The 15,510-nt window shown below is 42.6% G+C and overlaps 1 protein-coding gene across 5 annotated transcripts in view; it reads right to left on the bottom strand.

Annotated features, from left to right (window-relative positions):
• EPC1 (enhancer of polycomb homolog 1) overlaps positions 1-15,510 on the bottom strand; it is a 1,950,735-nt gene that overhangs the window by 678,043 nt on the left and 1,257,182 nt on the right. For all 5 annotated transcript variants that reach the window (XM_044066705.1, XM_044066704.1, XM_044066707.1 and 2 more), the window contains 2 exons: positions 15,297-15,445; positions 14,973-15,132 (listed from right to left, as the gene is read on the bottom strand). In XM_044066705.1, the coding sequence (XP_043922640.1) occupies positions 14,973-15,132; positions 15,297-15,445 (309 nt within the window). The remainder of the gene's footprint in view (positions 1-14,972; positions 15,133-15,296; positions 15,446-15,510) is intronic.

The raw sequence follows: 15,510 nt of genomic DNA on the forward strand, positions 1-15,510 counted from the left end.
TATATATATATATATATATATATATATATATATATACACACACACACACACACACACACACACAAATTACACATGCACAGATATATATGTAGACGTACTTACATACATCTCTGTTTGGAAAGGGAAAACTAACACCAAGAGGTGTTCAACGCCCAAGAAGAAAGTATAGTGGTATACACTTACCATAAATGTAGATGTTCAAGTGTATTCACTGTTGCAGTCATTATGTTTGGGTTATCTGCTCAGTCGGCCTGATTAAAGTCTTGGGTCCTGTGTCAGTTGTGTCAGTTGCTGTCCCTACTTCCATAAAGTCAGGTCGTCAGGGGTATAAAAGATGCAGCCAACGCCATTACATCAGTTTTTCTTGCCCCAGATGTTACATGCCCCCTTAATGGGAAGCAATTAAATATATAACACAAGGATATACCTCCAACAAAAAAGCAAATACACCAAAAAGCTTTTTGAGCATATTAAGTGCGAGTATACGTATAGCCAAAAGAAGAATGGGGGCTGGATGGAGGGTAACCAGGACTGCAACAGTGAATACACTCGAACATCTACATTTATGGTAAGTGTACACAACTGTACTATGTTCTTCCTATTTCACTGCTGCAGTCATTACATTTGGGTAGATTCCCAAAGTTAAGGTTGGGAGGAGGAATTTAAATTGAATTAGGACCATCTAAAAGGCCCTGAAAGACTGCAGTGGCAAAACCAGCTGTGGATTTAGAGAAAATTGGCAAATGATAATGCTTTGTGAAAGTATGTACAGAACTCCAGGTAGCAGCTTCTAGGATATCCCTTGTAGGGACGCCCCTGAGAAAGGCTGTAGAGGTAGATGCAGCCCTTATTGAATGGGGTCTGATTGCCCTGTGTGATAGGTTTTCCATGGTTCTTATAGCAGAAATGAATGCAGTGGCCTATCCATTTTGCTTTGAAATTGCTTTCCCCTCTGTCCCTGCAGCAAATGCCACAAGCAGTTGTTCAGATTTCCTTTGAGGTTTAGACCTGTGCAAATAGAATCTGAGTTGTCTGTGTACATCTAAGGAGTGCAGTATCCTTCCCCCTTTGTTCTGTGGGTTATGAAAGAAGGTAGGCAAATGAACGGACTGATTAAGAGCCTCATTGGATACCACCTTGGGCATGAAGGAGTGACTGGTTCTGAGGCACATCCTGTCCACATGAAAGATAATGAAGGGCTCCACTGCCATAAGGGCCTGCATCTCAGATACCCTTCTTGCAGAAGTAATTGCTAAAAGGAAAGCTGTTTTCCAGGAAAGAATTTTTAATTTGCAGTAGCAGCTGGCTCGAAAGGAGCAAGAGTGAGTTTCTCCAAGACAAAGTTAAGGTCCCAGGCTGAAGTTGGAGCTCTCCTCAGTGGCCTTAAATTTTTGGCCCCTCTGAGGAACTGCTTGAGCAGTGGGTGAGTGAAGACTATAATGAGCTGAAATGGCTGAGGCATGAATTTTGATGGAGGAAAAGGACAAGCCCTTATGAAGCATCTCAGTCAAATATTGTAGAATCTGAGGTAAATTGGGCACTGCTGCACTCATCCCTTGAGACTGGTTCCAGGAACAAAATCATTTCCATTTTGCAGCATAAGACTTTCTAGTACTAGGCCTCCTAGCCTCTAAAATGATATCCATCACTGATTTACTGAGGGGTGGTAAAGGAGAGATTAGGTAATTAGCCAGGCTGCTAGGTTCAGGTTTGCAGCTGAGGGTGCAGAATCTAGTTCTCCTGCTGTGACAACAGGAAAGGAGTCTGAGGCAGGTGCCATGGGGCCAAATGTGACACACTGCGCAGGAGGGGGTACCAGTATTGGCGTGGCCAGTCTGGTGCAATTAAAATCATCCTTGGCTTGTCCTGTTTGACCTTTAGTAGTACCTTGGAGAGCAGAGGCAGAGGAAGAAAGGCATAAACTGATAGGTTTTTCCAGCTGAAGGATAGAGCATCCACTTTCCGAGCTAGTTTGTGAGGGAATCCTTGTGCAAAATTTGTCCAATTGATGGTTCTGGGGGGAGGCAAACAGGTCTACATCTGGGCTCCCCCATTTGCTGGTCAACATGTTGAAAATCCTTGGTTCCAGTTCCACAAGAAATGCAATTAACTTTTACAGACATTGGTGAGGAGCAAGAAAAATTTTCCCAACGGGGTACTTAGCTTTATTTGAAGACTTCGGTTCTGAAACTCAAACGAAAGTTTCAGGAGTCGGCCAACCGGCACTTGCAAACTGCTTCTGCTTTGGGCACCGTATGGCAAGAAAGACTGATGTAATGGCATCGGCTGCATGTTTTACACCTCTGACGACCTGATGTCAGGGAAGAAGCAACCGGACGCAAGACCCAAGACTTTGTTAATCAAGCTGACTGAGGGCTACTGCAAGCAGATAACGCAAACGTAATGGACTGCAACAGTGAAACACGAAGAACATCAAGAAAACTGTTAGAGTAACGATAGAAAAAAGAACAATTCGGCGATATTGTAGTTGAGGGCCTCACCAGTTCATTTTACGCAGAAGTGGGCGTGTCGCATACTGACTGACAACCCGGTCTGCATATTACTTGGGGTTTTCAACAACTGGCAATAAATTCTATATATATGTTTTTTAACATTTTGTCAATTAAAACTTGCCGTTATACACAATATGTGCATATCAAAGTTCAGTCATGCTGCAACACCCTGTAATACTTAATACTTAAAGACTAACCCCACAACTGAGTAAAATAAAGAAGCGGTTACACTTCCGTATGACTGCGTGCTGTACTGACAGCACATAATTCAAAGTGTCAATATCGGATTTTAGTGACTGACTATTAAAAGCACTGTGTCAACAGGAACACTTTACTTTAAATAAGAAGCTATTACGTTGTATCAAATCAATAATTTAGCAGTTGGCAGTCCTCTAAAACTGAAATACCCCAAGGTCGAGGAAGTGTTTTTTTTTGTTTAAATGTCGTTCATGCCATACTGGTAATTTACTTCAGTTTACTGTTATATTTACTGTCCTATTACAACAGAGTGCATTTTTTTCCTTCGGTTGTACATTTGGAGAGAATGCATATTCATGAATGCCATATCACGGGGGAGCGTTATGGGCGTGGCTTGCTACTGCGCAAATGGTGAGACCCTCAACTACAATATCGCCAACAATTCTACCATTAGTATTATGAAGATAATGTATATACCAAAGTTGTATTAAAAGATAAAAAGTAGAATAAAAGGAAAATAAAGATTTGTCACACTCATCTCTTAAGCACCAACAGATTCATCTGTCTGTGGCAGCAAAAGAGATCTGAGGTATTTCAGCTAACAGCACGGATTACGGATCAGGAGAAGAGCCTGAGTACTGGATCGAAAAGCTTGTAAGTGGCCAAAGTTGTATCAGACATACATCAGAGACTCGCACTTTGAGGAACAGTCAGAAATTACATCAGACGACAGTGATGATATACTACTGCTCCCAATGCTGAAACTTGTTTTATACTGCTTGAAATGCTACACGTATGTTTAAAACTGAAAGATTCTAAAGTATGCTGTATGCTGCCTAGTGTTTTAAAACTTTTAACATTTTTTATCCAATGTTTTTAAAGATGCACATCCCTGCTTTACATTGCATATTTCTACAGTATTGTGTATGCTGCCTAGAGTTTTTAAAAATATTTAAAGTTTTTAAAATATGTTTGATAGCTACAAATCCCTATTTAACACTGCATATCTGTAAAGTATTTTGTGTACTACCTAAACCGGGGAACTGGTACCTGTAACTGTCCTTTTCCTCATTACTACTTCTCTTCACATTCTCTCTAGCTTCCCTGCCCTACGCAAATAAATTCAACCTGCTGGAAGTGGTTAAAAGCAAAGTTTATTCTGGCAAGGTCCTGCAAAACCTACCCCCTGAAAGAATTACCTCTACAGCTTCAAGGGAAATTATTCCAAAATATGTCTGTATACTAGAGCTGTTTTAAACCTAAACACTATTCCAACAAACCTGCTAGGTGGTTAGAACTCACTGTAATTCAGACTCTACAGCAGCCACCATTCCCTTTCTCTATACCCACTTATCTAACTTTTTATGCCCTTCCCAAGGCCACGATAAGACCACAGTTCATAGGCTTCCCAGCCTTGGGCTCTGTAAGGAACCTTGCTGTAATTACAAGGTTTGGACACTAGATGGCAGCCTGAAACCATCTATTATCAGCTCCTAATCGACCATCCACTGTAGTGTACTCCTTATTTTTTTACTTAGTACCCCTCTCCCCCACAACCAAATCTGCTTCCCCACCTCTAGTCATCTTAGCCTATATTCTCCCTCTGTGCATGCTGGCCTACTCGCCCAACTATTTACACAGCTGACTGTTCCCAACCCAACCTGTCCTGAAACTCACCTTCCTTGGTTCTACCCACTCCATTCGCCCTGCAGGCTTACTCCTTGGCTCTACCCACTCCATTCACCCTGCAGGCTTACTCCGCTCCCCTACCCTGCTCCCAATTCCAACCCACCTCCAGTACTCCCACATTTATAGTCACCAAACCACACCCCTTCCTTAACCCTCACCCCCACACATCACAACCAACCAAACACAATCTATCTTTACATCCAACCCTACACTCCCTACAAACCACTCCCCCATATTTCACACTCTTGCATCTCCCCACCCACACTCCCTAACACCGACAGTATTTACCCCACAATATCTCCACTAACTCCCATCTTATCTCCAAAGCCTAGACCAACCTGCTACCTCATATACCCTCACTTGTCATACATTATCTCCTCACCTCCTATGAACACTACTGCCTACCTTGCTCTCAATATCCCACATCCAGTACCACTGCTAGCTTCCACCCCACTATCCCACACCATTACAACCCCACCTTTTCTCTAATTCTACTACCCCAACGCCTCTTCATTTCATAAGAGCTACCTATGTAAACCCTAGCACTAAATACTATCACCAACTCCTACTAAAAATCCACAAACTTTAAGGAAGTCTCAACCAACCCTTATAGCAGATGGGGATATCCAACCTAACCCACACCTAAACTTACCTGATACCACTAGCTCCACAAATAGTAATGTCTCCAATCTACGGAGCACATAATACCCCTAATTCACTACTAGTCTGTCACCTAAGCATCAGAAGTATAAATAAGATTCACTATGTACATGCCCTTCTGGACATGTACTCCCCTGACCTACTATGTCTTACCAAAACCTGGCTCAAACCCACTATCCCAGATGAGATAATTCCCCCCCAACTGCAATATAATAAGACTTGACCGGCAAGGCAGGAAAGGTGGTGGAGTAGCAATCATGTACAAATCCACTCTACAAGTGTCCACTATCAGTCCCACAAAGCCGGATAACTAGCAACTCTGAAACACTCATAATAAAAGTCCAGCTTAAAAAACACAAAGCTATCAACATAGGATGTACCTACATTCCCCCAGGTGACAACACAGTGACCTTAGAAAGTTCCCTCCAATGGCGATCCACTACTCACCCCCAAGAAACTATTATTCTAGGAGACTTCAATATTGATTAGAAAACCTGTTCATCAAACTTCCCCCACTACCCACATTAACTTAAATGGCTTCTACCAAATTATAACTTCCCCCACCAGAATCTATAAACCCAACAATAAAGAAAGCATCCTAGATTGGATACTAATAAACAACAAACCCCAGGTATACAAATCAGGCACTCTACCGGAGGACATGAGTGACCACATCCTAACCTATATAATCAGAAAAAATAAAGACATGCATCCGCAAATAACCCTTAAAACCATTAGAAACACAATAAACTTTAACCTCACTAAATTCCAGACCGAACTTAAATCATGCAATTGGTACAATCTAAAGCTACTTCCCCTAGATGAAGCAGTCTCACACTTCAGTGCTCAATTCCTAGCCATCTTAGACAGGCATGCTCCCAAAGGAAATATCAAAACCAAAAGCAAAATAGCTCCATGGCTAACCAAAGGTACTAAAAAAAAGCTACCTGCTAGGGACGCAGCATGGACCTCCTGGAGATAGTACAGCTGTGTGCACTTACCATAAATGTAGACGTCCAAGTGTATTCACTGTTGCAGTCATCACATTTGGGTTCTCTGCCTGCAGGTAGTCCTCAGCCGGCCTGAATACCAGAGTCTTCGGATTCTTGCGTCAGATGCTGTCTCTTCTTCCATGACGTCAGGGGTATAAAACATGCAGCCGATGCAATTACATCAGTTTTTCTTGCCTGAAATGTCAGGTGCCCCCACAATGGGAAGCAATTATATGTTATGGTACAACTCCATCAAAAAACAAATACACCAGAAAAACAAATATACCAATCAAGAAGGAAAGGTAGAACCAAGAGAAGTCAGGGGACTGGAGGGAAGGTAACCAGGACTGCAACAGTGAATACACTCAAACATCCACATTTATGTTAAGTGTACACAACTGTACTATGGTCTTCGTGTTTCACTGTTGCAGTCATCACATTTGGGTTGATTCCCAAAGCTAAGGAAGGGAGGAGGAAGTTAAAGAGCATTAGGGCCGGCTATTAAGCCCTGCAAGTCTGCAGTGGCAAAACCAGCTCTGGATTATGAAAAAACTTTCACCAAGCATTACCATGCCTGTATGTACAGAGCTCCAGTTAGCAGCTTCTAGGATGTCCCTGGTAGGGACTTCTCTGAGAAAGGCTGCAGAGGTAGAAGCAGCTCTGGTGGAATGTGATCTTACCCCTGGGGGGTACGTTTTCCATGGTGCTTGTAGCAAAAATTAAAGCAATGGGCTATTCATTTGGAAATGGTTTGTTTTGAAATGGTCTTCCCCTCTGCCCCTGCAGCAAAGCCAACTAGCAGCTGTTCAGACTTTCTGAGAGGCTTAGTCCTGTCCAAATAAAATCTAAGTTGTCTGTGCATGTCCATAGAGTGCAGTATTCATTCCCCTTTGTCTTGTGGATTAGGGGAAAAGGTAGGCAAATGAATGGACTGATTTAGGGCCACACTACACACCACCTTGGGCATAAAGGAAGTTTTGGTCCTAAGCGAAACCCTGTCTGCATGGAAGATGATGAAGGGTTCCCACTGCCATGAGGGCCTGTAATTCAGACACTCTTCTTGCTGAAGTGATGGCTAGAAGGAAGGCTGTTTTCCAAAAAAGCAATTTCAACTCTGCTGTTGCAACTGGCTCAAAGGGGGGGGGGGGTGAGCTTTTCCAATACAAAGTTAAGGCCTCAGGCTGGAGTGGGAGCTCTCCTGGGGGTCTTCAATTTTTGGCTGCTCTAAGGAACTGCTTTAGCAGGGGGTGAGAGAAGAGGGGTGGTTCATTATTATAATGTGCTGAAATGGCAGAGGCATGAATTTTGACGAGAAGGACAGGCCCTTGTGGAGCATTTCTGTTAAGTACTGAAGAATATGAGGTAAGCTGGGCACTGTTGTACCCATCCCCCAGGTCTGGCACCAGGAACAGTATCTTTTCCACTTTTCAGCAAAGGATTTTCTAGTACTAGGCCTCCTTACCCTCAGAATGTCATCTAACACCTGCTTACTGAAATATGCTATTGGAGAGCTCAAGGAATCAGCCAGATTGCAAGGTTCAGGGTTTGAAGCTGAGGGTGCAGAAGCTGGCCCGCCTGCTGGGACAGCAGGAAAGGGGTCTGAGGCAGGTGCCATGGTTCCAGCAGTGTCATACTGCACAAGAGGGGATAGCAGTGCTGGCATGGCCAGTCTGGTGCAATAAGTATTATCCTTGGCTTGCCCTCTTTGATCTTTAGCAGGAACTTCGAGAGGAGAGGCAGAGGGGGAAAGGCATAAACCGAGAGGCTATCCCAGGTGAAGGACAGGGCATCCACTTTCCAAGCTTGACTGTGGGGAGTCCTTGTGCAGAATTTACTCAACTGGTAGTTCTGAGAGGAGGCAAACCGGTCTACCTCTGGAGTCCGCCATTAGTTCCTCAAGAGGTTGAATATTTTTGGTTCTAGTCTCCATTCGTGTGGGTCCATGAGATTTCTGCTTAAGTAGTCTGCCATTAAATTTAGCTTGCCTGGCAGGAATTGAGCTTGTAGGTGCACTTAGTAGCTCAAGGCTGTGTTCAACAGAGCCATGGCTAGTCTGCAGAGAGGGTACAAGTGGGTTCCCCCCTGCTTGTTTATGTACCACAAAACTGTGGTGTTCTGTCTTTACCAATAGCCGTCTTGGAAGAATGCGGTCTTTGAAGGCTGTCAGGGAATTCTGTACAGCTAACATTTCTTTCTGATTGATATGCAGGTGCATCTGTCTCGGGTTTCATTTGCCTTGAATGCACTGCCCTGCTGTGTGAGCCCCCATGCATAGTCCGATGCGACTGTTGTTAGAGTTTGGGCAGCAGGGGGTAGAGTGAAGGGGAGCCCCTTGTTGTGGTAGCAGGCCTGTGCCCACCAAAGGAACTCTGTCTTTATACAAGGAATGATAGGCATCATTGATTCCAGATCCTGAAAATGATGACACCATAAGCTTTTTAGATACCATTGTAGTTTCCTCATATGCAGTCTTGCATATGGAATTAGTAAAATGCAAGAGGCCATGAACCCCAGGGCTTGCAGAATTTTCCTTGCAGATAGCTGGGGTTTTGTGGCCAATAGTCTGAAGAAGGTTGTCAAATAGATTTGTTTTGCCAGAGTTAGGAATGACATCTGGGAAGATGTGTTCAAGCTTGCTCCCAGGAGTACAATCTCCTGGCAGGGTACTAGGTGAAATTTTTTTTCGTTTATGGTGTACCCCAGTGAGGTTAGAAGTTTCTTTATGAATGCCAGATGTTGTAATAGCAAGTCCTGGCTTTCTGCCTGAATCAGACAATCGTCCAAGTATCGGTATATTTGAATATTTCTCTGCCTGCAAAATGCAATGGCTGGAGCTAGACACTTTGTGAATACCCTGTGCACAGTAGATAAGCCAAAGGGAAGTGCAGAGAACTGAAAGTGCATGGAGCCTGTCCTGAAGCGTAGGTATTTCCTGCAAGATTCCCTTATTGGGATGTGCAGGTAAGCTTCCTTTAAGTCTAAGGTTGCCAGCCAGGCATCTTTGCCTAGCATAGGATGAAGCTGTTGAAGTGTTAACATTTTGAATTTTGGAATTACCAGAAAGGTGTTTAGAATAGAGAGGTCCAGGATAGGATGCCAGGAGCTGTCTTTTCTGGGTACCAGGAAAAGTCTTGAATAAAAACCTTGTCCCCTTTGTTCTGCTGGGACAAGCTGAATAGCCCTAATACTTAGAAGAGAGATAACCTGCTTTGGGGCCTCCGTCCACTGATTTGGGGGTAGCTCTGGCCAACCGTTTGGGGTTGGTAGTGTGTGGAAGTGGAATCTGTATCCTTGGGAAACTATGTTCAAAACTCATTTGTTCTGGGTAAAGAGTTCCCAGTTTTTTGCATGCAGGGTGAGCTTTCCTCCTAAGGGAGCAGGGCTTGGAAGGGTTAAGTTTAAGTCATTGTGCCATTTTTCCGTAGGGGTGTGGCTTACTACTCCCTGCTTTGGATGTGGGAGCCCCCCACTGCTTAGGTCTCTGCACAGCCTGAGACTGTAACCTAGGTGGTCAGCTGTTCCTGGGTTTGGACTGAGAAGGCCTGGAAGAGACTGGAAAGGACCAATTCTTTGAAGGTCAATGCCTACTAAATCTGGGAGGCTGCACTTGTAGGAAATCTGTAACAGTTTGCATAGATTTAGCTTTTTCCTCCATCTTTTTGAGGACTTCTGCTTTGTTGCCAAATAGGCGGTCTCGGTTCATAGGTTCATAGGCTAGTACTAGGCTAATTGCCCTTGCGAGCCATTTTTTTTAAGCCTAGCCAGTTATCCCCTGTGAGATTCAAACCCTGTACCTTGTTGTAAGGCAAACACCTTAACCATTAGGCCACCCTCCCAACCATTAGGCCACCCTCCCAACAAATAAACAGCCCTTGCAAGCCTTGAACCCAGGACCCTGTACACTAAAGTCACAGTAGTTAACCACTAAGCCATCACAACAGTATATGTTTAAGGGAGCATCCAGTAATTTAGCTTTAACATTATCTGGCAAGTTTTGCTCCTTAAGCCAAGCATGCCCCCCAAGTACAGACCCAGTGACAGCAGCCCTGCAAGATGCTTTTACAGCATCAAAACCACATTGTAAAGTATGTTTACCAACTTGTTCTGCAGAATGCATTAAGTCCTGTAATTCTGTGTGTTCAGCACAGTCAGGAATCAACATCATTTTCTGTTTAAGTAGTCCCATAATATGCTGCTGACACTGTAACATATGAAACTGGCAATTTAAAGCCCTAATGGCCAAAGAAGCAGAAGTGTATACCTTCTTACCCCATCTCTATCAGAAGAAGTAGGATTTTTGGCAGCAGTAGCCTTAATGCCTTTTGGTCCGTGGGAGATGGTCTCTGGATTCGCAGTAGGATTCTTGAAGAGGAACTTGTGAGAGTCAGGTTCTCTAATACCTGTCAGGTTTTCTGGGAGCTGGAGGTAAAGTGTCTGGGGAAAGGCTAGATTCCAAGAAAGCATAATCTACAATGTCTAGAAGATGAGGGATAGCTAAAAGCCTGTGCTGAGGAAGGAGTTAGAATTCCCCAAGTCTCTCTTTGGAGTCAGAGTAATCCTGGCTTTCCCAACGGAAATGCTCCCTAAGTGTGCAAGGTTTCACCAAAAGAAAAATATTCTGGAGGGGAAGCAGAGGGAATGGAATCCCCTGCATCAGAATCCTCATAGGTAGATAAGGGCAAATCCTGGTAATCAGAAGGAGCAGAAATAGATTCCTTATCAGAAGAATCGGAAGGAAAATCAGTTCTAGGTTTCTTAGAGGGGGAAGGCTGGCTTCCCCTAATTAAAGTAATAAGGTCTTCTGCCATTCTAAGCACTTGTTTTTTAGGCATATGGGCCTGAGCCTGCTGTTTGGATGTCGGTTTCCTAGGCGTGGTGCGAGTTTAAGGCTTGGATGAAGATGATGGTATCGGTTTAAAATGTAAGTCTGCAAGCCTGAATATACCCTCAGAAGCTGGTGCCTGCACAGCGGCTCCAGACCCATCCAAGGTAGAGACATCCGCAGGTTCCATAGTCGAAGAAGCATCTCGTGGCATACTGGACTCCGGATGGGTCTCAGCAGAGGCCTGTGAATCTGAAGTAGTGGGTATCAGGGGCTGCGAAAGCACTTCACTGAGTACCGGTGGACTGGTGACTAGATTAACGGAAGCGTCGTCGGCAGTTTTGGACCTATGCGGTCTGTATCTGTCTTTATCCTTACGTTTTTTCGTAAGATCGGTAGTCGGATGGCTTAACGAAGCCATTTCAGAGTACTGAGACCGAGTACGAAAGTAATTTGCTGCAAAGATAGCCAGACGACAAATAGTTCGGGGGTTGAACAAGGCACAAAACCGACAGCGAGGGACGTCGTGGTCTGGGCCTAAACAAAGAATGCAGTACGAATGAAAATCTCTATGAAGTATTTGCTTTCCACAGGTAAGACAATTGTTAACTTTTACTGACATCCGTTGGAGCAAGAAAAAGGATCCCCAATGGGGTACTTATCTTTTTTGAAGACTGCGGATCTGAAATTCTAAAATGAAAATTTCAGGAGTTGGCCGACTGGCACTTGCGAACTACTTCTGCTTCAGGCACCGCACGGCAAGAAAGACTGATGTAATGGTGTCTGCTGCATGTTTTATACCCCTGACAACCTGATGTCATGGAAGAAGAGAGAGCATCCAACGCAGGAATCTGAAGACTCTGGTATTCAGGTCGGTTGAGGCTACCTGCAGGCAGATAACCCAAATGCGATGAATGCAACAGTGAAACACTAAGAACATCCACCAAATCCAGTCAGGACCACATTAGATACAAACTGAGAAAAGACGCAAAAAAATTCACTATGCTAGACAAACAAGCCTACTATTTCAACTTACAGAAAAAGCACCAAAATCAACCACAAAACATCTACCCTCAAAGTGTAGCAGAGGCCTTCAATACTTTTTACAGAAACAGTTCAGTCCCTAGCTAATAACCTACCTCCCAACTCCTCCACCACCACCTCACAATCCTTGATAATGTACTTCCCTTCAAATTTAATCCAATCCCCCAGACTATATTAAATTCCTACTTAAGAAACTCAAACCCACCACCCTGGCAGCAGACTTACTCCCTGCAGAATTTCTACAAAAAGCCGCTAATGAAACAGCATAGCCTATCTCCATCTTAATCAATAGTACTATTTGCGAATCCTATGTCCCCCCTCCATCTGGAAATTCTCCCACATTACGCCACTTCACAAAGGGGGCAAACTGCACTGAACTCTCAAACTACAGACCTATAGCCATCCTATCTCCATTAGCTAAAATAATGGAAAAATGTATAAATAAGCAAATTCTAACTCACCTAATCCAAAATAATCTCCTAGCCCCATCCCAGCACGGATTTAGACCTGCCCATAGTACCATGACAGCACTTCTCTCACATAATAAATTAAAACCGTAATCACAACATCTTCTCCTCTGTCCTCTTTCTCAACCTATCCAAAGCATTCAATATGATGAATCACCACCTAAGTCCTAGATACACTATAAAATCATTCAGCCTAAACAACCTAGTTCCTGGTTCCAACTCTTACTTGCAAGGCAGACAATAAGCAGTATTATGGAAAGACAATCTATCCCCTCCCTTCTACCAATCACCCTTGGTGTCCCCAAGGATCCATATCAGGCCCCCTCCTTATCTCCATATTCATCAATGACCTACCTAAAGTCATCCCAGAAGCAACCTGTATTCAGTATGCAGATGATTCTACCCTTTTCTGCTCTGCCACCACCCCCTTCAGAACTGCAATCCCTATTCCAAAACACCTTCAAAAAGTAGAGGTCTGGCTCAATAACCACCATCTCCTATTGAATCCAAACAAAACCAAACTACTACTTTTCTCCCCTGCCCGTAAATTAACATCACCAAATATTACAATCTCATCCAACAATGGCACCATAATCTCTCTAGAACCATCCACAAAACTTCTTGGTGTAATAGTAGATAATAACCTAACATTTGACGCTCATATAGACAAAACCATTAAAACAGTTAACAAAAAACTAGGCTCCTTGTATACAGGATTAAACCATTCCTAACCCCACCTGCCAGAACAGCCATAGCACATCTCCAATTGACCCTTCTCTATGCCTCACCCATCTTCATAAACCTACAGAAAGCAAACCTAAACAAATTAGCAAGCTGCTATAACAACATAGCTAGATTTGCCACAGGCACAGCCTACAGAATCCATCACTGTCAAAATCTTCAAACACTAGACTGGCTAGAACTACCCAATCACATCCAGTACAACCAACTCATAGTTAATCATAAAATCCTCTACCAACCTATCAGTACACCCATTCTTACAAATATCACCGCCTACAGCAACCTAATCCCTCCACTCATCCAACAAAATGCGGAGTACTATCTGCCAAAGCCAACAACTCAGCTGGAGAATCACTATTCTCCAACTCAGCTGGAAAAAAATGTAACACGCTCCCCCCAGATCTTACCACTATAGCCTCCTTTCCCAAATTCAAAATATTCTTAAAGAATCACCTAAAAGGCATTGGCTATGTCCATGTCTAGAACCAGACTAACCTAATATACATACTACAATAGTATGCAAATTATGCAATAAACAACTTCCTTACCCTATATGAATAAACTTTCTAAACCAAACCCACCCAGACGATATACACTTCTCAACAACCTTTAGAACAATACTAACTAAACCTAACCTAACTTGCTATCCTAACCATTATAATGCTTTGTTTCTACCTCCCTATCCTAACCATTCTAATGCCTTGTTTTTAACTCTTCTATAGCATCCTGTTACCCTAGCCATTCTAAGGATACGTTTTTAACCCTTCTACATCTAATTTCCAATAACTCCCCTTCTTAACTAACCATCTTTTTTCCCCTGGTTGTCATTCATGATATCAGTCTAGGTATCATGTCATACTATAAACCCAAATGCTGTGCAATGATTTCTGTACATATTTCATACTATAAACCTACAAAGATCATAAACTTCAATGTAACCATGTATATAAATCACCTTTTTAAGATTTTACATTTTTTTCAATGTAACCATGAATATTGAGTGTCATCTTTTGCACATGTGGAGCTTTTCTCTCAGAGCCTCCGCTGAAAATGGACACGTATCGAGTCGGACTCTCCCAGTTAACGAATGTAAAATAAAATAAAAAGAAATAATAAAATTATGCAAGAAATGTACTTCAAATCAACTGTGGCTGTAGGTAGAAAAATGGGATCTAGGCAAAGCCTGCAGAAAAATGGCAATATCCCAGGTAGGAGGAAACTCCCATCACCAAAAACAGCAGAAGAGAAAACAGGATAAATGTTAAAGAAAATGTTACCAATGAAGATGTACAGGATAATACTTAAACAGTAATTATTTAAAGCTTTTTAATAAAACTAATCAAGGAAGAGTACTTAGCTAAATACTGAGAAGGAATCCACATCTATTACCTATAGAGGCAATGAGATCTGAGGTAACCAAGGGCACTACAGCATTATATGAAAGGGGCTTGAGGCTGGTGCAGTAGTTTTGTCTGGCCTGATTCGAAGAGCATACTAAGAACCTGCAAGTAGGACTGGACAGACTGAATGAATAGGACCTGTTCCTAATGATTTAAAGCAGCAAATTAACTGGGGGTGGTCTGATGAAAGCAATCTGGTAAGAAAACGTTCAGCATACTCAATGCAGACAAGCTACAGCATGTGATCTACTCTTGTCCCAAGTTATTAACCTGCAAAGTCGCAGACTATTGGACAATGAATGAACTACTAAACAAAGTCAAATGTAATGAAGTCAAAAAGATAATTATATTTTCAAAAGCAGAATAAAATCCAAGTCAAAACTTTGGAATAAAGTCTTACATGCCAAAAAGATGCCTATACAGAATATATTCCAAGCATTTCCTACCTTACTAGTTTTAAAGTCTTTCAAGTCCAGATGATCCGAATGTTTATATGGATTGCTACTTGAAAGAGGAATGATCGGGACTGTATATGCAGGCTTTAAAGGCTGCCGCTCTGCTAGGATTTCGGACATGATTTCGCCACTAAAGTCACCTAAAACATTTCTAAAGGACAATAAAAGATATTTTATAAACACTGTAGATTCCGTCTATGTGCTTAACTTCTAATGCAAACAATGTAGCACCATTACAAATCTTTAAATAGTGTTCTGACAGTAAATACCTTAATTATAAAAACATGTATACACAACGTTTTTTTTTTTTTTTACCTTTTTTCCAAAATTTCCAGTGTTAGATTAAGTAAGTCCCGTTTGTTCTTTTCTCTTCTCTTAATCATTTCCAGAATGGTTACAGCTCTGCTCAAGTCCCGACGAAGTTTCAACATCTTTTCATATGATGCTTCATCATTCTTCCGATTCTGGGGGAAAAAAATACATGACATAAATTTTGCTAAAAGTGTACAAAAGCTCTGGTATACATTCA

This window comes from Protopterus annectens, chromosome 3.part1 (assembly GCF_019279795.1).
Source record: "Protopterus annectens isolate FY-2018-M chromosome 3.part1, PAN1.0, whole genome shotgun sequence".
Lineage (NCBI taxonomy): Eukaryota > Metazoa > Chordata > Ceratodontiformes > Protopteridae > Protopterus > Protopterus annectens.